General features: G+C 51.3%; 1 protein-coding gene across 1 annotated transcript in view; it reads right to left on the bottom strand.

Moving 5' to 3' along the window:
* Positions 1 to 25,483, bottom strand: part of LOC144143466 (uncharacterized) — a 338,543-nt gene that overhangs the window by 147,857 nt on the left and 165,203 nt on the right. Inside the window, exon 10 of the mRNA XM_077675212.1 lies at positions 1,157 to 1,253. Coding sequence (XP_077531338.1) covers positions 1,157 to 1,253 — 97 coding nt within the window. The remainder of the gene's footprint in view (positions 1 to 1,156; positions 1,254 to 25,483) is intronic.

The following is a 25,483-nucleotide window of genomic DNA, read 5'->3' as shown; positions in this document are numbered from 1 at the left end:
GGCCCACCAGGCGTGTTTTGCGGCAGCGAGAGAGAGAGAGATAACTTTATTACGAACACATGGGCTAAGGAGACGGGGTGGCCTCCAGGCTGGTGGAGACTACAGCGGCTCGTTCAACCAAGAGCTCTTGGGTGGCCAGGTCGGAGCTGCCCCGCGCCTCCTCCCACTGCTGGTGATTGGGGGGAAAGGCTCTTGAGGGCATTCATGCAATGGGTGAGTGATGCATACGCACCACAAAAGGAACATTCAGGAGAGGGGAATTCTGATGGGTGAATGTGATGGAGGAAGGGTCTCGTTGGGAAGGCTCCCGTTTGAAGAAGTCTCGTACTGAATGTTGTGGAAGAGATGTGTGGGCTGATGGGTAGAGACGACGGGAGAGACGGTAGTGCTCTGTGATATCGTTAAAAGTGGTCAGCTTCTCTGGTGGACCTGGCGCTGTGGTGGGGGAAGGGCTGTTGTTGCTGGCTGTAATGTGTGCGGTGTGCGCCGTCATCAGAAGGCTCGTTGACAGTTACTACCGCCCTTTAGCGCGCAGGTGAGCACGCGCTTCACGAGGAGCGCCCGGCGTCGTCCAGGCTTGCGCGTGACGGTCGCAAAAAAAAAAATGTCAAGAAAACATTTCACCTGCACCCGCGCCTGAAGGGGGGAGCACAAGACAATTCGCTCTACGAACACACAGTTCGCGAGGCCGGTTGCCGCCGGTTGTGGCTTGTGCGGACGCGTTCAACTTTGGAAAAAATATGAAACCTTGCGGACAAAACTGCGGAAAAAACTGCACGCTGAAGACGACGATATAGATGGATATGACGATGACTACTACTACCACACTGACAAGCGACGGCGGAACATGTAAATAAACAATTTAAAAGCTAATTAAATGCGTCGTGGTGTATCCCTCAGTCCTAACATACAAAGAAATCATCCAGCGTCACTATGGTTCAAGCCTTGCGCGACTTAGTGCGAGCTTCGCCATTTTTTTCTTCTGCACACCTGCTATGTGAGCGCGTCGCCGTGAATATAAATTTGGGAGAAGGAATTGTCGCCCCAAGTTTCCGGCACGTCTGATTTCACGCTGAATGACCAACCTAATGCTTTCGCATTAAATCTGCACAACCGCCCTGTGGATATTACTTCGTACGCGAGGCAGGGTACTCACCAGCTCGTACTTCCTGGCAGTGGCCACGGCGTCTGCGAGGTCCTTGTCCTTTGCCCGGGCCTCCTCCTCCACCCTGGCCAGCATCTCCTGCACACTCCTGCGAAGCAGCACAAGGCGCCCTATAGGGACCGGGCAGCTGGACGGGTGGCGCCACCACTCGGCACTCCCCTCGTCAGTGGAATGAGCCGGTGCATTGGACTGCACAGCCTCCCGTTGTTTTTGTCGTGTTTCCTTCGGTGCTTTGGATGTTTTTGGTGGTGTTGTGAGCGTATATGTGCGGTGAAACAAAGTCTAGACAGATGTGTTAGGTTCTTATATATGCAGTAATGACTACGTAAACTTGTCGGACGCTTCTAAAGTTGGGTATCGGCTGCAATGGCATGAGCGCATTTAGCAGCGATCTGCGCTTGGCTACACCCGTTCTGAGTACGAATAAAACTACTATTAGTATTATTTTCTTCTTATATGCACTAACGGCTACGCAAACGTATTGGATGCTTGTAAGCTTGGGAATGGGCTACATTGACACGATCGCTTTTTGCAGCGCTCTGCGCCTGTCTCCGCGCGATCTGAGTAGGAATAAAACTACATTGACACGATCGCTTTTTGCAGCGCTCTGCGCCTGTCTCCGCGCGATCTGAGTAGGAATAAAACTATTAGCAACATTATTATTCATTTATGCCACTTTAAATTATCTTCACTGGTTTCAATGACTATAATTTCCACGCCAGCCTTAGCGCTGGGATACCTCGATACGTGTGCTTTAAATAGAAAGGCACCTGCATACGAGATGGATTACCGTGTAGCCGTACAAATGTTGCGGTAGTTTACACTTTCTCTGCCTTCGGTTTTGGTGAGCGACACTGTGACAGCATGGGAGGCTGAAAGCCGAAGTGTAAATCCCACATTTGTGGGGGTCATTTTATCAAAAGCCAAAGTTATTCACCAACTCAACAGCCCAAACTTCTAACCATCCACCATCCCTCCTTCCCTTCCCGTTTTACCACCTGCGTAGAATAAATGCTGGCACCGATAGTTAAAAATATGCAGCGTTAACGTCAGCTGGTGTTTTTTAATGCTGAAGTATTCTTTACAGAGTACCTAAAAAATCGTGTAATGCCTGGTGAAAACACCAAAAACGTGCGATTAGTTGCCTCAAATATGGGTGCATCAGCCCGAGTCCTCCAGCACAGACACATTTCCGACACGCTGGATAAAGTTTAGATTTGGAGAGGAGGGCATGGAAGTTCAAAATTAAACAGCAATATCATCTAGCCCTCTGAACCTCTGAACCTAGCCCTCTGAACCTAGCCCTCTGATGGCTGAACGCAAAGCTTTCTTCCTGCGAAATCGAATGGGAAATGGTCAAAGTCAAAGACGCTGCGATCAGAAGACCAAACTGCGTGCTGGTCAAATTCGACGCTCAACTAGTCAAAGTTTAAATCCAGAAGGCAACCAAGGAAACCCATACGATAGAGCTTTGCGATAAACCATCATCGTCGTTACACGAAGGTGTGCATGATTTTTCAAGCGTAGGTGGCAGCTTGTAAACCGACCGCGCATTCAGTTGTGAAGCTGAGTACAGGTTTCGGGCACCCTCCTGTCTTGCGTCCTTCAGCCACGCAGGAATTGGTTTTTGAAAAACCATTTACCAACTAGCCAGCAACCATTGCAATTCTTGTAAAGCAATGCTTCTCCACGACAAGCAATAACGTTCTACTATCATGCGGTATTTATTCTATCAACGATTCCCGATGACTGTAGTAAGAGCATTTCGGTGAAATTAAACATATTTCAGCGGTAGGTAATTAAGTTTCGAGGCGTCGTCCATCACAATTTCTCTTTTGAGGTAAATCTTAGCAGACACCCCCCAACTTTGTCTTTCGCTTGTGCACGACGTCGACCCCGTTTCGTCATCAACTGCCCAAGACCAGCGCCGCAGCATTCCTAGATCGGTTGCACACACGGGCTTTGTGGGAGCATTTAGCTGCAGTATACTCCTCGATACGCGAAACTGCATGCAGGCCTCAAAAAATTGCATGAAACAACCAACTTTCACTTTCAGCTTGACTTCCAGCATGGCGCATTGAGCGTCGTCTGCCATTTGTAAATACTGAGTATGGGCGTAAATCACACACATGGCATGCCTCGTAAAGGTCACATCCCCGCTCAAGATTTACCGATCTGAAAAATGCCCGTGGGGTTACGTTCGCTTTGCAAGGCGCACCGCAGAAAAACGACAGAAAGCCATGCAGAACTACGCTGCGCTGACGGCCACTGGCATTCCACTGACGAGCGGTTCGCCACGGGCGGCGCTGTTCGCTGAAGCGACGGTGGCACCATACAACGGCCGCCCGGTCCCTATAGGCACCGGACACTGCAGTTTGCGTGCGACTCCAGCGCCGCCTCTCGCCGTCGCTTAGCAACTCTGGGTCAGTGGATGTCGCGACCGGCCGTTCAGCGCACGTAAAAACACACGCGCTGCGTGCGCTTCGATGTTGTGTGGCGGACGTTTTTTAAGAAACACAGTTATAATTGCAAGTTTCAGGGTCCGAAAGGATCAAAACGCTGCAGGAAAGAATTAGTGGCAGCCCCGTACTGCTATCGCGAAAGGCAGCCTGCCATCGTTCTGTACAGGTTTCTCGCTCGGGCAGCCGTGGAAGAATAAGCGTCGCAAAAATTATTTTAGCAGTAAGAAAAGTCAAGGAAGTAAGAAAGTCATGACATTTTTTGTCAGTGGAAGGAGTAAACTTATGAGTACGATTACCGTTTATGCGTAGCGCAGACACGAGGGGCCGTAAAACTAAACCGTTTGCTTTCAGTGTTCATACACATCACGCGCTGCGATAAATCGCATGTCGTCGTAGTAGTTGCATAACACAAGGTATTACCGCTTCCGCCACTATTGTTTTATCAGCAGTAACCTTTTTTTAGTGACATTCACGACGCCGAATGTATACCAAAAGGCGGCACAAGAATATGCATTCACAGCACTTCGCGGGTGATGCCAAATGCAATGTCAAGACGGTCAATACGCATCTCGCTTACTGCCCTACTTTGTTCCCCGAAGTGTACATAGTTCGGTCACGCATTCCAAGCGAGAGCGTGGAAAGCTACCAAATGCAAGGTTGCATTCACTCGCGCGGACTTCTTTAATGCGTTTTCCGTACTCTGAAAGTTGAGGTTATTATTGTTTAAGCAGAGGATGGGCAGGAGAATTCTTTAATGCGTTTTGCGTACTCTGAAAGTTGAGGTTATTATTGTTTAAGCAGAGGACGGGCAGGGGGAGGAAATACTTTTTTGGAGTATTCCGAACGGCCTGAACAAACTGTATCACAATTAGCCGCTAAGACGACTCTAACATTACTCACAAGATAGAAGCCGAAACTAAACGGAATCTTCGTAAAGGCAACCGCCGCTCTGCAGCAGATTTCGAAGTGTGTGGAACTGCGTTTACTTTGTCAACAGCTAATAATGTTTGGAATGCGTTGTTAATTAGTGACAACACCAACCGAGCCGAAGAAGGGCAACGGAAAAACTAACTGTAGTGTGGTTGCGCGAACAGAGCAAACAATACCACAAACACTCTTCTGTCGTGGAGCGCCGTTGTATACGCTGGCTACTGCCCTCAATTAGCGTTGTAAATCACCTTCCCTTGCTGAGAATGGGACTTCGCAAAGATGTCTGTCCCGTCAATTTCTTTCACGGCGCACAGGCGCGCGGGAACGTACAATCTCTGTAACTTCTCGCGCACACGAGGCCGACAGTAGTAGTTCAGCCCCGTAATTGTCCGGAAATCGCACAGAAGCACTTGAGACACGGGGAAACTATTTGCCAGAACAGTTTCCAAGGTGGAGACACATTTCAAAAACAATTGCAGAATCGCAAAAGCAAACCGAGATGTGCCGAATATATGAACGCGCGGCCGCCGTCTGCCGCTCACCGACCCAAAGTTAGCTCAAGCTTCCGCGGGGCGGCGCTGGGTGTACTTATTCGTCGCGCCCTCTGAGCAGTGACCGGTGCCTATTGTACTGCTGCGTCCAACAGGCCTAACTGCATTCGGTAGGCTGCCTTTGTTGTAGCCAACTGCGACGTACGCGCCCTAAAAGAGTGTAGAGAGCGTGCACAAGGATTTCCCAAAAACGCCTCGACCTCGTAACGACCGTCAGTCTGAAAATTGCGGCCAAATATGAAGCTATCCTGTTCCTCAAGAGTTTGCGTGTCGCTACGCTCTATGTGCGAGGACTTGCTGATAGAAGACGACAAAGTCAAGTCTGCTGTCTAATCCTCGAAAAAGAACTCAAAATTGTAGCCATACAAAAACTAAAGTTGACGGAGAGGAGCAGACTCAGCGTATGGCGTGGCAGTTTACGGCACACCACAACGTTTGTATCTGTCGTGCAGTGGCCGTATCGTGTCGCTGCATGCTTTTGATCAACCTGAGTTTAGATGCAGTCATAAAGAATGTGGTGGCTTTCTTGGAGGGACGGGTGATTGTGTGCGATTTTGCTATTATGTCCCGCGATTGGCGAGAAGTAGTCGTATATGCCCCAACAAGGGCTGAGGAAAGAAAGGTGTTTTTTGAAGGTATACGCGTCTGGTTAGACACGGAGCGTCTTGTTCTTCTTCTTGGGGATTTTACTTGTGTATGCTCGACCCGGGTTAAATCAAGCGGAACACGGTTTCGGGATGCCAGCACTTCAGTTCTCCAAGAAACAGTCGAAGAGTTTCGTTTGGAAGATGTTGGCGACGTAATGGTAGTGTCGGAAGCGGTGCAGTTTACTCATTTTCAGGGCCGAAGTCATATCCGTTTAGACCGACCGTACGTGTCGCTCGAGCTTTTGTAGAAGTGTCACGATTACTGTGTAACGCCCGTGTCGTTTAGCGACCACTGCCTTGTTTCGTTCTCCATTAGTGGGCGGAAACAAAACCTTAACCGATTTAATTGGGATTTGCGGAAAATGAATAGCAAATTACTGCAGGATGGGGAATTTAGGAGTGCAGTAGCTGAAAAAATTAAGAAACTAGAATTGGAGAGCTCCAGCTGCTCCTTCAGTCGGAGAGAGAGAGGGAGAGAAACAACTTTATTAAACACCGACTGTTTGGGGACGTGGCCTCTTACGTCGTGACCGATCGGCCCTAGCCAGGGCTTACTCGTAACCCATCTGATGGGTCACCTTCAGGCCTCTGGTTATCCAGGGCCTCCGTCACCAGCTGGACGGCCAGGAGTTGAGTGTTGTAATTGCAACTCCGAGTAGCAGTTATGAACTGTGGTGGGATCCCTTCTTCTTTTGCTTCGGTTGAATGAGTTCTACAGTCCCATAGGATATGAGCCGTAGTAGCTCTTTCACTAGCACACCACTTGCACTTATCACTTGCGTACACTTCCGGACACATGTGTCTAGCGAGCACTGGAGTAAGTAACGAGTTCATTTGTAGTTGTCTGTAGGTCACTGCTTCTTGTCTTGTAAGTCTTGGATGTGGCGGGGGCATGGTCCTACGGCTGGATCGATACCATTCGAGCACCCCACTGTACGTGTTGATCATTGAATCTTCCTCGGGCTCCTGTTCCGCAGATGGAGAATCCGCACATCCCGACGCGTCTCGACCGGTTAGCGCACGCGCCGCCTGGTCTGCCTCCTTATTGCGGTTGCTGTGTCCCTTTTTTGAGTGGAGAAGTCCCATGTGCGCTGGGAACCATTCTACCGTTGTGGTCACAGTTCTGGGGGGTAAGGCACCGCACACCCTCACAGCAATCTCAGACACGTTGTTGTTAGCGTAGCTTAGGATTGCTGAACGCGAGTCACTAAGTATCGTGGTTCACTTAGGGTTAGTGAGAGCTAAGGCAATGGCTACTTCTTCTGCTTGCTGTGCTGTTTTAGCCCTAATGCTGCCGGCGGTGAAGATTTCTCCGGTAGTGGCGGCTATGACGACGGCAACATAGGTGTCGGTCCGATCAGGATATCGGGCTGCGTCCACGTAGAGAGCGCCCGTGTCTGTTCCATGTGTATCGATGAGGGTTCTAGCCCTTGCCTTTCTCCGCTCTGCATTTTCTGGGTGCATATGTCGAGGCAGCGGACTAATCTGCAAGCCGCGCCGTATGCCTTCAGAGAGTACTATAATGCTTTCCTGTTATTTCGGTGACTCTTGTCCGTGGATTCCGAGGCGTTTGAGGATGTATCGTCCGGTGCGGGTTTGCATTAGCCTATTTCGCTGAGCTGTGCTCATCGCTTATTCGATCTCTTCGAGGGTGTTGTGTACCCCTAGTTCTAGTAGCTTGTCCGTGCTTGCGTGAGGATAGAGATCCAGGATTTCTCTTACGCCTTGCGTATAATAGCATTTAGCTTCTGCCTCTCCGCTGTCTTCCAGTTATGATATGCAGCGACATATGCAATGTGACTGATGGCAAAGGATTGCATCAATCTGAGGAGGCTTGCCTCTTTCACGCCTGATCGTCTTGTAGACACTCTTCGAATGAGCCTGGTGGCTGTGTTGACCTTTGTCGAGAGTTTGCTTATGGTTTGCCCGTTCCAACCACTCGCCTCTATTATCAATCCCAATACTCGTAAGGTTTTGACATGTTGAATGGTGGCTCCTCCCAGTGAAAAATATTGTCACGATGCCAAAGACGACGCAGTTGTCCTGAAGAAAAACAAGTTTATTGGAGTGAACTTGTGCTCCCCTAACAACTCAACGAATACCGGCGGCGAAGCAGCAGTCAGCAAAGTGACGTACGCAAGTGAGCGTCGGCGATCGAATACCGCAGCGTCTGCTCTGCAGGCTTTCGGCGCGAGTGTTTCTCAAACCGTCAATTTAAATCCAGAACATTGTAGATCAAGGAAGAGTATTCGACGCTAGTGACGTTAGGGCGAAACGCTCTCCGTATCAGAATGCGATAACCAGTGCGGCATAAAAATAAAGAATGGAACACGCGCTTCGCTTGGGACACACATAACACAGCCGGGCGGAGCCGGGCAGTAAAAACAAAACAAAAACAAAGAAACCGAATGCCCAGTTTGTGGAATTACTCACCCTCTAAGAGTGCATCGACCCGATGCTAAAATAAAGCGACATTCCGAAGAAACAATAACAAAAAAAGTCCGTCATCTTGCCCAGTAAGGTTTGAGGCGAGCTACGTGGACAATTTCGGGTCGCGTGCGTCGTCGTGATGTGCCGGAATCACCATCGGGAATCACTTGGTAGGTAAGTTGGTCAACAAGTCGTAGAATCTGGTAGGGTCCGAAATACCGTCCCAGAAGATTTTCACTGAGTCCTGCTTGTCCGTTCTACGAACTCGAGCGAGCTGGCGGGCCTCCTCCGCACGCCCAAGGTATCATTGGACGTCGGCGTTCAAGTCCTTGTCTTCTACGTGGCGTCAAGCATCGTAGTCGGCCGTCTTCCGCAGACAAGCTCGAACGGTGTCATCTTGGATAGCCGTGTTGTACGCAAACGTGACATATGGGAGCACTTCGACCCAGGTCTTATGTTCAACGTCGACCTCAACGTACAGCATATCCGCTATCGTCTTGTTCAAACGTTCCGTTAGTCCGTTCGTTTGGGGGTGGAACGCTGTCGTTCTTCGATGATCCGTGTTGCTGTAGCGTAAGATTCCTTGCATCAGCTCCGCAGTAAAGTATGTTCCCCGGTCCGTGATTGGGACTTCAGGGGCGCCGTGTCGCAGCACAACTTGGGTTATGAAGAACTTCGCGACTTCTTGTGCAGTCCCCCTCGGAAGAGCAGCGGTCTCTGCGTAACGCGTTATGTAGTCTGTCGCGACGCCAATACACTTGTTCTCGGATCCTGACCTAGGAAACGGCCTGAGAAGGTCCATTCCAATCTGCTGGAAGGGCCTCGATGGGATGGGGATCGGCTGCAGAAGTCCAGCGGTTCTCGTCGGCGGCGTTTTTCGTCGCTTGCAGTCACGGCACCTCCGTACGTGTGACGTCGGATGTAAGGCGGGGCCAGTAGTACTTCGCCTTGATTTTTCCAATTGTGCGAGCTGTGCCGAGATGTCCTAAATACGGGTCGTGGTGGCACACTTCCGTAATTTCGTCACGAAGATCTGCCGGGATGAGAAAAAGATTATTCGTTCTCGTTCCGGGGCTGAAATTCTTCTTCACGAGGACGGCGTTTTTCAAGCTGAATGCGGGTAAGTTGCGTTTGAAGGCCCAAGGCACGGCGACGTTGCGGCCTTGGAGGTAGTCGATCATGACGCGTAGCTCGGGGTCGGCACGCTGCTGGGCGGCCAGATCGCTCTCAGTCACGACTCAGAAAACACGCTGTCTTCATCGCGGTCTTGGGGTGGTGGGTCGACGGGGGCGCGGACAGGCAGTCGGCGTCGGAGTGTTTCCTGCCAGGTTTATAGACGATTGTAATGTCGAACTCTTGCAGGCGTAAGCTCCACCGCCCAAGACGCCCGGAGGGTCCTTCAAAATGGCTAGCCAACATAGCGCATGGTGGTCTGTCACAACCTTGAATGGTCTACCATACACGTATGCGCGAAATTTTGAAATCGCCCATATAATAGCGAGGCACTCTTTCTCAGAGGCTCAGTAGTTTTAGATGTGGAGCATCTCGTGCTCGGGGCGGTGTCCCTCCCTCCCTTGTCGTCGTTGTCCGCCGTCCGCACACCCACCGCGCATGCCTGGCGAGGCACCGATGATGATGATTGTGGCAGCATGCCCCTAGGGATTGGCCAACCAAAGAATCCATCACGAGATAGCTTCCCGTTCAACCACTTTCGTCATCTTCCCGTAGGGGAACCCTGAGTACCACACCTCTACTGCGCATGACTGGCCAGGCACCGCTGATGATGATTGTGGCAGGATGCCCCTAGGGTTAGGCCAACCAAAGAATCCATCACGAAATAGCTTCACGTTCAACCACCGTCGTCATCTTCCAATAAGGGAACCCTGAGTAGTATGCGAGGCATTCCTGCTCTCCTCTCCTCACCGGGATTGCGCAAAGAATGGGAACCCCTGCGGCTCCGCGCGCGATAATGCGAAGCAGCCTAGGGTTAGAGACGCGACGGTAGCCGCTGCATACTCCGCTGGGGGCCCCATAGTAGCTCCGCGGTATAAATGACGCTCCTCTCATTCTCCTCCCGCAACGCCGCGATCGAACTGAAAACTAATGGGAACTCGAGTCGACCCCATGGCTGCTTCGCATACCACTCAGGGTTCCCCTGCGTGCGGGAAGATAAAATTTCCCCGCATTTCCCCGAGGGGACGAATGTGAAAGTGCGAATGCACGAGTTGAATTTGCGCGGTTCGGTAATGTTCGCGAAAGAGAGATCACACACACACACACAACTACAAAGAAAGAAAGATGCATTTATTCACAGACACTTATTTGTGTTGTCGTTGTACTTGATTACTAGAGCGGATCTCAGCTTTGAAATTTTGTGTCAGTACTCCTTTAAGCGGGTGCATTAGCCCTTCTCACGCCCGATTCCTGGCCAATCCCCCACGTGGGTATGTGCCATGTCAGCGGCCAGGCAGCGCGCGCCCATCTCCCCCCGTTGCCAAGGAAGACGAGGAGATTCCTGGCCAATCCCCCACGTGGGTATGTGCCATGTCAGCGGCCAGGCAGCGCGCGCCCATCTCCCCCCGTTGCCAAGGAAGACGAGGAGCGCGCGCACCCGCAGCTGTTGCTATGTGGACGGACGGTGGTCGCCGGAATTCAGGGTGGCTTATAAAGTGCATTCGCACTTAATAAATTTTTTTTCTCCTCCTTCGACAGACCACGGCCGGCATAGGCGAATACTTTCTCGGAACCGCTTTGCTTTTGGACGAGCACGGCACCCAAGCCTACCACACTGGCGTACGTGTGCATTTCCGTTTCGTCGTTTTCGTCGAAATCAACGAGCAGGGGCGATTTTTGCAGGTGTTGTTGCAGCTTGCAGAATGCTTTTTCTTGGGCATTTTCCCAGCTGAAAGGGGTGCTATCTTTCATCAAGCGCGTGAGTGGTTCTGCTATGCGTGCAAAGTTTGCGACGAAGCGCCGGTAGTATGCGCACAGTCCGAGAAATCTTCGCACGCCTTCCTTGTCTTTGGGTCTTGGGAAGTTCGCTATGGCTGAAGTTTTCGCCTGGTCAGGCAGGACTCCTGCGGCGTTGACGACGTGTCCCAAAAACTTGAGTTTCTCGTGCGCGAAACGGCACTTTTCAGGCTTCAGCGTTAACCCCGACGTACGAATGGCCTCGAGTACAGACTCCAACCTTGCAAGGTTTTCGTCGAAAGTTTGGGCGAATACAACAACGTCGTCGAGGTATAGGAGGCAGGTGTGCCACTTCAGGCCAGCTAGAACCCTGTCCATGACTCTTTGAAACGTTGCTGGCGCCGTGCACCACCCAAACGGCATCACCTTGAACTCGTATAGACCATCCGGGATTCTAAATGCAGTCTTCTCTCGTTCTCTCTCGCCCACTTCAATCTGCCTGTAGCCAGTCTTCAGATCCATCGATGAGAAGTAATTCACATGGCAGAGGTCGCCGAGGGCGTCGTTGATTCGTGGCAGGGGGTACACGTCCTTTTTGGTGATTTTGTTCAGTCGCCTGTAGTCAACGCAGAACCTTAATGTGCCGTCTTTTTTCTTCACGAGTACTACCGGCGCAGCCCAAGGGCTTTTCGATGGCTGTACAATGTCGTCGCTGAGCATGTCGGTGACAGGACCGGTCGGCACGTCCAGACGAAGAATACCCGTGGCACAGTCAATAAGCGCGGCGTTGTGGGTTAGAAAGTCAAGGCCGAGAATGATTTCATGGGGGCATGCGTCGAATACGGTGAACACTACAGGAATGTGATGGTCACCAACACCAACCCGAGCGGTGCACAGTCCTTCGACGGTGGGCGTACGGCCGTCGGCCACTCTGACAACAGTAGATGGGGCAGGCGTCAGGACCTTACGAAGGCGGCGGCGAAGGTTGGAGCTCATTACGGAGATACTGGCACCGGTGTCTATTAGAGCGCTCACACGAACACCATCAACATCAACGTCAAGCAAATTGCGTCTCGTCGTCTTTGTAAACAGAGGATTTTCAGGCCGGGTCGGACATGCAGCATCACCTCCGGGAGCTGCATTGGCTAGTTTCCCGGAGAGGTGCGCGCGTAAGAAGTCGGCGGCGAAGGGCGGCGAGGCTGCGGCGGACGAGATTGGCGACGTTGTGGGGACGGGGAGCGGCCAAGGCGGTTGCTGGGGGAGCTGCCGGGAACATACTGGGGTTGAGTACCAGGGGGGAAGTGGATAGGCCGATCGTCCGAAGAGTAGGTGGTGGGCGAAAACCGGGAGCGTGCAGGGGACGTCCAACGTTGTCGGCAATAACGGGCGACGTGACCAACGCGAGAGCACTCGAAGCAGATAGGCCGGTCGTCAGGAGTTCTCCATTCTGCAGGGTTCCGGCGGCGGTAACGAGGTGGTGCGTCATAACGCCGTTGGAAGCTATTGCTTGCAAATGAAGGAGGAAGGTTCTGGTGGACGTCCGGACAAGTCATAGCGCACACAGGATGGATACCGAGGTTGGCTACTTCCTCACGGACAACGGCCTATATAAGTGATATAGTGGGCAGGGTATGGTCGTGCCCATGGCGGTGTACAGGAGCCGGGGCCATGGCCTCGATTTCGCGGCGCACGATCTTGGTCAAAGTGTCCGAATGTGCCATCGGACCTGGTGCCGTCGGTAAACTGGGAGGCGCTGTCAGATCCGCACACGATGAGGTTGCTGCGGTGTGAGGCAGCCGGGTGAACTGCTGCGCTATGCGGCGGCATTTTGCCTGCTCAAATCGGCGACATTCCTTCAGTACAGAGTCAATTGTGGCACACTCTTTACACATGAACAGATTGAAGGCATCATCTGCTATGCCTTTAAGGACATGCCCAATCTTATCGGACTCCGGCATCTTGGGATCCACCTTGACGCAAAGAGCCGACACGTCCTGGATGTAGGCGACATAGGACTCCGTACAGGACTGCGTGCGTGAAGAAAGATCGTTCTTTGCGGCTAGCTGACGTGCAGCGGAGTCACTGAACGAATCCAGCAACTCCTTTTTGAAGGCGTCCCAGCTTGTGAGCCTCGCTTCGTTGTTTAGGAACCAAGTCCCAGCCGTCTTCTTGAGATGGTAGGCAACATTCGCCAGCATGATTGTGTCGTCCCACCGGTTGTGAACACTGACGCGTTCATACATGCGGAGCCATTCATCCGCGTCGACGTTATCAGTCCCAGTAAAATCACCGGGATCACGGGGGTGAGACACGATGACTATCGGCAGAGTAGATACAGGCTCACCGGGGGGCGGCATCATGCAGCTGTGAACGTGACGCCCGCTTCGAAGCTCCGTATTTTCTCAAAGTAGCCCGGCGAGCGGTACGGAGACGAGAAGACGAGAAGTAGCACCTCCACCACAAGATGTGACGTGGCAACGAAGGAGATGTATTCAGATAGTGTAATTACAAAAATAGACGGGATAGCGAAGGCAGACAAGGCAGCCGCGATGTCCAAGGAACTGAACGCGCACCAACATCAGCGAGCGTCGTCTTCTTCTCATCCCAGAGGGCGCATACCCGCAGAGCGGGGTTGGACACTGGCTTCTAACCGGGGTTGGATTCTAACAGGTTTCCAACACGGGTCCAGAAAAGGGTACTACCGTCACACAGTTAGTTAAAGTATTTCACTCGTTTGCACACACCTTACACAACACCGGTCAAATAGATGCAATTTTTCTAGACTTCGGTAAAGCATTCGATAAGGTACCACATGACAAATTAATTCTTAAGATGCGAAATATTGGCCTCCCCGAAATTCTGGTCACATAGGTTGGAAATTACTTGACAAACCGCAAACAACTGGTCACAATAGATGGGATAGAGTCCAGCTATCTTGATGTCACTTCGGGAGTTCCGCAGGGAAGGGTGCTGGGTCCATTGCTTCTCATAGTGTATATAAATGATATTTTTAATGTAATTACCACTGGTGTGCAAATTCGGTTGTTCGCAGATGATGCAGTCTTGTTTCGGGATGTTTCATGCTGTGCTGATCAGTGCGAACTTAATACCAATCTTACGAATATACTTGAATGGTGTAAGAACTGGGGAATGGTGTTGAACGCCGACAAAGCACTGCATCTTCGCATAACACGAAAGAAAGGTGCCTACGAATATCAATACACACTAGGAACATCGCCATTGAAAAACGTCACCAGTCATAAATACCTCGGTGTCACACTGACCAGCAATCTCTCGTGGTATTTACACATTGACAATATTTGCTCATCTGCCTTTCGTAAGCTATGCTTCTTAAAACACAAACTCAGAAATTCCCCTTGTAACGTCACGCTCCACAGATACTTTACTTTTAGTAGACCTAAGCTCGAATATGCCTGTATAGTCTGGGACCCCTACACTAATCACAACATCCGTAAAATAGAAAGGATTCAGAGAAAAGCTGTAAGGTTTATTTACTCTAAATACTCCCGCACTGATTCTCCCTCACAAATAATGCTTACTAACAATATCACAAGCCTCGAATCCAGGAGAAAGTGCTTCCGCCTTGATTTCCTTTCTCCACTAAGCAAAGGTGCACTGTCAATTGAGCCATCTCCGTCCTTGTCACCGTTGTCAACAAGACCTACTAGGCATCACAACCCGAACACTTTCGCCCCATATTTTGCTGCTACTGACACCTTCAAATATTTTTTCCGCGTACGATACAAGAGTGGACTGAATTACCCCCTCTATAAGTACCTTGTTTTCTTGTATTGTTTGTATTTTTTGCATTTTATCTTCTTGTACCCCCCTACTTGGACCTAGCCATGGTCTGCAGTATGTATTAAATAAATAAAAAAATAAGGGGCCGTTTGATGTGTACGGCGAACCATACGAGAATAATCTCCTGCCACCCTCCTTCCGACAATCACACAATGTACTTATATCAAAAACCGAAGATGTAGTAAAACTCAGCAGCCTGGGAGCATATCGTCCAATAAGCCTTTCAAATGTTGATTATAAAATGCTAATGAAGATCTTGGCAGGGCGTATGCAGTCTGTAGTACAGGATAAAATGGACTTCCATTTGACGTGTGGCATCGAAGGTAGATTTACAACAACTAATTGGCATATAGCCCGAAGTATCCTTGATTGTTGTGACAGCACGGGACAAGTTGTAGCCATGCTACAAATAGATCTAGAGAAAGCTTTTGATAAAGCCTCGCATGAATTGTCGATTTTAATTCTTCAACAAATTCACGTAGGACAACTGATTACTCAGGGAGTGCAAATGGCATACATTGAAGGCATGACGAGGCTAGTGATTAATAACGAGGTCAGTTTTCCCCATTCCAGTCAAGAGCTCCGTACACCAAGGCTGCTTTATATCGTCATTACATTTCTTTATTTACATTGAACCTTTTTGTTTGAGGATTATAAGAAACTGTAGCAGTCGATGTTTTGCACTGCAAGCGTGTGAAGTGCGCATACTTGCGTATGCCGATGACATCGCTTTGTTTTACCGCGATAGCCAAAGCATATTAGAAGCCATAGATAGCCTCAATAAGCTCTCCAGGTATAGCGGGAGTGATGTGAGCTGGGGCAAGTGTATTGGCTTTTGGCACGGCGATTGGGATTGTAAATCGAGCGTATTTGGGGGGACCAGATGGGACGACACGCCGACGAAGTATCTGGGAGTTCCGCTCGAGAACTACAGGGACAGTGACCCGTACTAGAGAAGGCATGCGAACTAAATGCGAGAGAAGGCGAGAGAAGTTCGTCGTTTCCGTTAGGTTGAGGTACGTAGCTATCGTTATATTTACCGTTTGGTTTCCATGGTAGCTACCAAACTTTTCACTTACCGGAACTACAAAATGGGAAATTGCGTTGACCCCATGGCTGCTTCGCATACTACTCAGGGTTCGCCTACGGGAAGATGGTGAAATTTTATTGAAGGGGGGGGGGGGGGGGTGTTAGAGTGGAGAGGCATTCCAGCGCCTACCCGTCGCGCCTATAACCCTGAGCTGCTCCCCATTATCAAGAGGACGTGTTGCTGGGCGTGTTGGTTGAGGTCTACAAACATACTGAGTGGCGCAAAAAAAAATCACACAAGAAAGAAGACACGGACAGGCAGTGTGGGACTACAACGCTTGGGAAGTTCACCCGGCTTGCACGGGAAATCGCCCCTATGGAAAGGGGCGGCTGCAAAAACGCAGAAACTTTTTGCACCGCAGTGATAGCTCAGAGGTACAGCACTCGCCCCGTGTGCGGGAGGTACAGGGTTCGAATCCTGGTACCGCCGGACGCCCACCGGTTTCTTTAATGGGTACAGGCGTCCCTGTAGCGCAGCTCGTCTCGACGGTGGAAAAAACGCTTGCAGCTTGACCACAAGCAGCCATGGCAGGCCATGTGGTAGGTCCCTCGAACCCCTTCGGGCAGGGTCTGGGACGTCTGGGCACCCACCAGTTCGAAGGGTACAAGCGCCCCCTGTTTCGGCGGGGGATGAAGGGCTTGGACACGCACTACCACTGCGGCAGATGTGGTAGGCTCCTCTGGAGCCGCTGGTCACCCACCAGAATAACATATGGGAACTGGCGCCCCCCTACGGAAACCGTTCCACCACGTCGGTTTGTAACATGGGGTGCGAGAATGTGGTAGGTACTCGCGATTTCTTGTATCTTTTTTTTTTGTTTATTTCATTCTGGCTAACTCAGAGGCCGCCTGTTTGAGGGCGTTGCTTTACGATGCGCGCGGAGGCGCCGTCACGTGGTATGTTTCAAATTTCGCAGGTTTTCTTTATCAGTCAGACTAAATGAGTGCGCAATTAGTTCGCCGCTGAAAATACCGCAGATAGATGCCCCTCGCAGATACCTACAAGTGACTCATTGACACTTTAGTGATTAGGACAGTAGTTCTTGAGTTAGATAAGTAATTACGATTAACTAGTTAAGTCTAATTAACGAAAAAAATGCTGCCCGCTTCTCCACAGTAGTGCGAACATTATGCACTAGGTTTTCTTGGAGTTACGCCATTTAGACTTTTTTTGATCTTGGTGCATGATAGCTGGGACACCCTGTATGCCTTGAACAACAGCTATATGACATAATCAGATTTATGTATTACACCAAATGCAGCCAGATATGCGGCCAGTTACTGATATATACTATTGATTTAAGCAGTTCCAAGGTGATATATATGCAAATACTCTAACTATTTAATTAACAATCACAGGAATATGAATTCCCTGTCAATATAAATTATCCGATAACCCTTTCTCTTTCATTGTCAAGTTAGGGTCCTGATAGTTTTTTTTTTACTAGACAGAGATCTTTCCTTGCATATTTCAAATCTGCAATTAGTTTTAATGCGACTGATTTAGTCTTTATTTGTTATATACAACACCACAACAAACATTTTTAATCTTTCTTTTTCAACACACCATTTTCAAATCAGTGTCGAGGGGTGTGGAAAGGGGTTGGGGTGGATAGTAAGTGGCTTTGGGGCAGGGGGGGGGTGGTGTGGTTGGGCGGTCGGTCCGGATCCGCCACTGTTTAATAGCATCTTCAATAAACCACGCCGGTGCACATCGGGGCGCACCGATTCACCTTTTTGGCCTCGGCAAACCGGGGCACACCGCCGTGGGACAACTTTTGGTTGCCGGCCTGCCGTGCGCACAAGGGTCGATGTAGCGCTGGGGTGAAATCATAGTGAAATGCCGAGATCCATCGCGAACGACGCGGGGGAAGCGGCTTCCGTATAACGAGTCGTATATTGCTGCTGACAAGGATGAGTTGCTTGCGGATAGTAAAGAGTTTTAGCAGACCGTCCCTTCCTTTGGTTACGTTTACCGGGTTACCGGGACCGGTCTGCGCCTGCGTGTGCGGAAGGGCGAGGAGGAAGGGCGAGGAGGCGCTGACATGGCGAAGGCAGGCCCGTGAAACTAATGCCCCCACCGCGACGAATGCCCAAGTGCCCAGATGGGTCTCCCGCAAACTAAACAAAGGGGCACCCCTCTTCTTTCCTTTTTCTTTTTTCTCTTTCGGCAGCTCGTGGTGGGTTCGTACCATGGTTCGTACCAACGCCGATAGTAAAAGGAGAAAGTCTCAGTTCTTCGCCTTTTCCAGATGCTCCGCTAGGGGGCCGCCGCAAGCAGTCACGACTCACACCGACTCCCGTTTTACCTGCCCATTGGGCCGTACCATCGCCTCCCTGTTTTCTTTTTGTGTGAATATTGCATCCGCTAAGAGTTCCGCTACATGGGGATACCTCGTTTCTGTCTGTGAGTGCCCATCCGACTAATTAGTGGCTGTCTGAACACTCCACCGTGCCGGCGGGGCGCTAGCCCTAATGGCCACCGCCGCGCCGCCGAACCTGCCAGCCTCCGGGCCTGCCGCTGCCCTGCCTGCAGCCACCGACCCGCCCCTGTCTACCCTGGACACAACCACTCAGAGCATGGACTTCGACGAACTAAGCGGTCGCACGATTCATCCCAACGGCCCTTGGACGAAAATTATCCAAGCTCGCAAGAATAACAAATCAAAGCCGAAAGCTGCGTCTCCTACGCTTGTCGCTACAACCATCCGCCGCGCCGAACGCCGCTTCTCCAACAACCCCTGCCGCCACCACAGTCGCCCCTGTCGGCTCCGCGTCAGCTGCCGGCATCCTGCCCGCACTCCGCCAGCCCCGCGTTCGCAAGCCCGTCACCCCAAGCCTACCAGATTCTGAGTACGTCATCGTCTACCGTCCCCGCGCCGCAGGCACTGTCGCGCGCTGCGCAACTAAAGACATTGTGACCGCACTCGTTGCAGCTAGCAAGCTTCCTCCAGAACAGTTCTACGCGTCCATAACACTGCAAATACAACCCGCACAAAATCTGCTGGTGGCCTCAACTGCAAATGAAGATCACGCCCTTCTGCTGAGCACTGTCGATCAACTTGCTCTCACGACCGGCATTCTGGAACTGTCGCCCTACCTGAAACCCCCGCCTGGCACGGTTCGCGGCGTCATACACGGCCTCGATGAAGGCATTACCAACGAAGACCTAAACGACCTCCTGGCAGCCAATGGACCCAGCCTACTTCACGCCAGACTACTGGGACGAACATCATCAGCCCTTTTGACGTTCCAGGGACCCCACGTGCCCTTTTACGTAAAGGTGGGCTGTCTGCTGACCAGGTGCCGCCCGTACCGACGAGCAGTGCAGTTTTGCCGCATTTGCTGCGACGTAGGCCACAGACAGGACATTTGCCCGCGGCCGGACGAGCCGAAGTGTATCGCTTGCGGCACCCCGAGCCCCTCCTCCGACCACAACTGCCAGCCCAGCTGCAAGCTGTGCTCCCTTCCACGCATCACAGCGAGTAAAGACTGCCCCAAGCGTTTTCTTCCCCGAACAACAACGAAACCCAAGACTTCGGCCGACCTCGTCGCACAGAAGTTCAACATTCCTCCAGCCAAGCCTTCCCACCACGTCACCCAGGTAAGCTGGTCGCAAGTGGCTGCGCCTTTTCCCACTGCTCAGCATGCCGACTTCCCCCCTCTACCTACTCCTGTCACCACACCCCTTTCCCCACCTTCTTCCCCCTCTGAACTGACACTCTCCCAAGCACAAGCTCAATTTCAACGACAACTCAATCTCTTGATGGAACGAGTTGACAAGCTTGAACGTCAAACGCAGGAACGCCTAATTCAGATAGAGACTCAGAATGCGCTACTAATAGAAAAGATCAACACACTCCCAGTCTTCCAATCGCCCGAGGAAACAACCGTCCTCATCGATCGAAAAATCACAGAGGCCCAAACCACAACGACCAACCTCATCCTCCGAATAGAAGACGCCCTCACCACACGAACAAAGGCAATCGAACAACAAATCACGGCCATGAACTCAGCGCTCGTGAACCTTACGAAACAAGTCTCGGACCTCTCAAGTCGAGAACATACACCATATCGAAAGAAACAGAAGACCTACCCTCAACGAGACGTGGAAATGGCAGCAACTCTTGATGCGCTCCAACATGAATAATAATCCGCAAGCCATACAACGTCCCTTAACCATATGGCAATGGAATTGTCGTTCATTTCAAAGCAAGCGTATCTCCCTCTTACATCTCAGTCAGGACAAAAAACCAGATGTCATTGCCCTCCAGGAAGTTGATACCGCCCCTGTCACCCTGCGGGATTACGAAACACACGTCTCACCAGCCTCCCCTCGCACGGCAATCCTGGTGGCACGCCATCTCACCGCGCAGATTATCGACATTCACTCCCAAATTGGCCATACATTTATAGAAATTCTTCCTACTTCGCCTACCACGCCTAGTATATTCCTGCTTAACGTGTATAGGCCCCCACGAGAATCACTCGCTTCGCTCGACCACCTCGCCCAACGTGCCCTCTGTCATTCTCATAGGCACCCTTTACTATTATTGGGGGACTTCAATGCCCCCCACACCTCATGGGGTTACTCTTCGGACAGACGGAAAGGCCAGGATTTGTTCACAACCGCGAATCACCACCAACTATCTCTGTGGAATGACTTGACCACTCCCACTCGAATTGGCAACAGCCTCACCCGTGATACAAACCCTGACCTCACCTTCTCACGCAACATCTCCCACCTCATCTGGGAACGCCTCGACGAAACCCTCGGAAGCGATCACCACATCATCCAAGTGACTCTCCCTCAACATAAAGCAAAAACGAGCATTGGACAAGCTACCCTTACTGACTGGAAAGCCTTTCGCGAAGATCCTAACCCACTCCCCACCACCATCACGGACCTTGATCAATGGGTCTCTCAAATTCAAGAAACCGTATCCCGGCACAGCAAAACTCTCCCTCTTACCTCCGAAAACCCAGTCATGGATGCTCATCTTCTCCACTTATTAGACGCCCGCAAGGGCCTACTTCGCCGATGGAAAAAACAAAAACATAACAAGAAACTCCGCCGCCGGATCAACGAGATCACCCAAGAGGCAGCCCAATACGCCCTCACGCTACATCAGCAAAACTGGGCTACCTTTTGTAACAGCTTGCAAGGAACGCTTGGAACTACAAAGACATGGCACATACTGCGATCGCTTCTCGGGGACAAACCCTCCAAATCTGCTACGGCACATCACCTCAAACGTTTGCTGCACAACTACCCCGGACCCCAAGACCAGCTACTCTCCGATATCAAAACCACCCTATTTGGGCCTCCCCCTTCTTCTACAATAGGTCATGCAGACTACTCAGGGGCCCCAAATCCCACCCTAGATGCCCCTTTTACAATTCAAGAACTTCAAGACGTCCTGGCCAAGCTCACCCGCAACACCACTCCCGGCCACGACCGCATCAATAACAAAACCCTGCGTAACCTCGACAACGACTCTCTCCAAGCACTACTCGACTTTTTCAACTCGCAATGGACCGAAGGCACTGTTCCAGCACAGTGGCGACATGCGGATATAACACTTTTCCCGAAACCTCACAAACCGCTCTCCATTAATAATCTCCGCCCGATCTCCCTGACATCATGTCTAGGCAAGCTTTACGAACACCTCATTCATACTCGCCTTACAGCCTATCTTGAAGACAACAATCTAGTCCCGCATACGATGATTGGTTTTCGAGCTCACCTTTCAACGCAAGACGTCCTGCTCCAAATCAAAGAAGAGGTTCTGGACCATCTCAGCACATCCACCCCACGAGCCATCCTGGCTCTAGACGTCAAAGGAGCCTTTGACAATGTCTCCCATGCTGCCGTCTTAAAGAACCTACAAAGCACCAATTGCGGCCTCCACACCTACAACTACGTACGTCAATTTTTAACTGGCCGGGCAGCTACGATCGGAATCGGTGACCTCCGTAGCTCTGCTTTCCACCCACCACCCAAGGGCACGCCACAAGGCTTAGTAATATCCCCACTCCTCTTCAACGTCGCACTTCTCGGGTTACCACCATCTCTTGACTCTCTTTCTCACATTCACTACGCACTCTACGCCGACGACCTCACCATCTGGACTATTGGTGGATCAGTAGGCGACCAGGAAGACTCACTCCAGCAAGCTATCAATGCCACTCTCACCTATTTGACAACCTGCGGACTTACTTGCGCCCCGGAAAAATCGTCTCTACTCGTTCTCCGCGCCCGCTCTCGTGGCAGACGCCCAATTCCACCGCCTGAGCCCTCACTCACCATACAGGGTAAACCCGTTCCCAAGGTGACCGTTCTTCGGGTACTAGGGCTTCAAATTCAACAAGATGGGGCTGGCCACGCAACTCTCACCCAACTGCAAACCACCGTAATGCAACTAGTCGGCCTCATTCGATGAATCACCCACCGCCGCCACGGCCTTAAGGAGCGCGACACTGTAAGCCTTGTACAGGCTCTCCTAATAAGTCGCATAACATACGGCACGCCGTATCTCACACTAAAACCTGCTGAAAGTAATAAATTAAACGCCCTCATACTGAGAAGTTACCAAATGGCACTTGGGCTACCTATCACCACGTCAACAATCCGTTTCCTACAACTCGGGGTTCACAACACCCTTGAGGAGCTCATCGAGGCGCATCTCACCAGCCAAAAAGAACGCCTCCTCCTGACAACCACCGGTCGCTCAATATTAAGTCGTCTCGCCTATCCGCTCCCCCCACCGGAACATACTCTTCAACGCATTCCACCAGCTATCCGTCGTCACATCACTGTCTCCCCTATACCCCGCCATATGCACCCAACGTATAACCAAAGCCGCCGCAAGGCGCGGGCTGCCCACCTCTACGTCAAGTACGGATCTCGGGACGACACTCGATACGTGGATGCCTCTCCATACTCCTCTCACTCAGCCCACACGTCAGCCGTTGTCGACTCCACAGGAAGTCTTGTGAACTCAGCTACCACCCCTACCAACAACATAACAACAGCAGAAGAAATTGCAATCGCCTTGGCCGCCCACACCGATCTAGAGTACGTGACGATCCTGACAGACTCCCAGACCGCTTGCCGCCACTACCAAGCTGGACGAATCTCGGCCCTTGCCCTCCGCATTCTTGCCCAACGATCAGCGCCAATTCCCGATATCCGCATCGTGTGGACACCGGGTCACACGGCTCTCCCTGGGAATGAGGCGGCCCACGCCTCTGCCCGCGCCCTCATACCCCGGGCACCCACGGGAGCCGACGACCCAAGTGCTTCTCCGCCCATACCCCTCAGCTACGCTGACATCCTTGCCCATTTACGCCGACAACGCCAGCACTTCTCTCCACCCCATCCGAACCTTCCCAAGACCGACGCGTGCATCTTACGACGGCTGCAAACCAACACCTTTCCCCATGGCACACGCCTTCATGCTATGTATCCTGCACAGTACTCTCCAAAGTGCAAACACTACCCATCCCCATGCACCCTATACCACATGGTGTGGGAGTGCCACCTAACCCCAACTCTACTCCCCCTTCCCAACCCAACCCCTGAGCAGTGGGAGGGCCAGCTGGCTAGCGGCGACCTGGGTGACCAGCAACAGCTGATATCCCGGGCGCAACTGGCCGCACGGGCCCAGGGCCTCCTGGACTGAGGACGCCCCCCACAAGAGAGGAACGGCTCAACTAACTCCGTTCCAGCTCAATAAAACGTTTTCACCACCACCACCACCACCACCGCCCTTTCCACTCGCGCTACGTCATAGCCCCGCGGAGGCGATCACCCCTCCTGCCACCGCGACGTCGCATTCGGCATTCCCCGGCGTGTCTTTTTCCACGTGCGTCTCTTCGCCGTCGAGTCGCTTGTTTTTGCGTGTTTCCGCGTCTGCAAATTTTGGCAATGTCAAAGGAAGCACGGTGAGATGTAGTGCAAGTGTACGACAATGCCGCGGTGACTACACCGCGAACACGAAGTTGCACGTGTTCAAGTTCCCCAGGGAAGAAAGACTGAGGAATGCATGGATATACGCGGTGCTGCGAGAAAGCCTCACTGTCACCGAGAATTCCAGGGTAAGCTGTTAAAGACGATAGTCTTTCTTGGGCTACTTAAACCCAGAAATTTTGGTCTGTCTATATGTCTGTCTGTGTGTCTGTCGGACTGTCTGTCTGTGACTCGATTCAGCCACCCGGTCAAAGCAAAACAACGCCTGCGCAATAGTCTTATATAGTCACAGCTAAATCTACCCGTCTATGTCCGGTGTAATTTCATACTTGTCAACTTTGTGGAAGAAGAACAAGACATTACACAAATATCAGACAACAAATCAAAACAGAAGTGATATTTGCAGTGTTCCTTTATAAAAAATCAAACGTGCTTGACTTTTGCGAAATTAAATACTTCATCAACTGCAGAAAAAGAATTCACTCCGCCGTCGCCTGCTGTCGCCCGCGCCACTATAGCTTCTGACGCCATTTTAAGAAATCAGCCGGCAACAGTTACGCGAGGTTCTACTAGATAGGTTCCACGTTCTGCTTGCAACGCACGTGGAGTAGAGAAACGCGGTTCTATAAACGTTGAAGTAGGGCGCCTCGATTAACGCGCGTCTTCGCCGTACGGCAGCGTTCGCATCGAGACACCCAGTTTGGAGCAGTGGAACGCGGGAAATTTAAAATGATTTCAGCAAACACTGGCGTCTTTACCTTGGGAGGAGCGCGACGCAAGAGGAACAACATGAGAGGTGAGTGGTAAAGCGAAGAGAGGCATTTACTTCGCAAAAAGCCTATAAAAACTATCGTCTTTTGACGGCATTTGCAACGAAAGGAGCAAATACGCGGCCAATTTTTTTTCTCATTTTGGTGTAGAATAGCGCTTTCATTTCAAGAGGATGCACGTGCAACTGGCTCCCAAGTCGCACTTTTGTATGTCAAGCACCGAAGGCTTTGATTATTGAAGGTAATATATTTTTAGGTATGCGAACTTCACTTCGCGAATGCGGATATTATCCGTGAAGCCACACATACAATTGGCGGCACAATCACAGTGCCGCTAACTCATGTGCGCCTTCGGCTGGGCGCTGTACCTACGAAGTTCCCGAACTGTCCGGCCTACATGTCTAGGGAAGCCACGAAGAGGGAAGACCCTGACTCTAACCGGGCGCGCATGAAGCACGCTAACATGCAGAAAGGTGTCGCTGAATTCAACGAGGCGTTTGACAGAGCTCGCGAGAATAAAGTCAATTCCTTAAGCGAACTAGCCAGCCAATTGAAGAGCCAGAAGATTAACTTCTGGCATGTAATCGAGAAAAATGAGGCTTCTTCTAGTTCACGTCGTCGAAGATGAAGCGCCCTGGCTAAAGTATTCCGTTTGCTACAAAGGAGACTTGAGCGTAACAGTACACGTAATGAAAACGGTTATAAAAAGCTAGACGCAAATGTGTGCGTTCCAGA

The sequence above is a fragment of the Haemaphysalis longicornis genome, unplaced genomic scaffold (assembly GCF_048455015.1).
Source record: "Haemaphysalis longicornis isolate Haplotype H1 unplaced genomic scaffold, Haemaphysalis longicornis Haplotype H1 scaffold_6, whole genome shotgun sequence".
NCBI classification, from domain to species: domain Eukaryota; kingdom Metazoa; phylum Arthropoda; class Arachnida; order Ixodida; family Ixodidae; genus Haemaphysalis; species Haemaphysalis longicornis.
The sequence above is the reverse complement of the archived record's forward strand: the minus strand, read 5'-3'. Positions and strand labels throughout refer to the sequence as shown.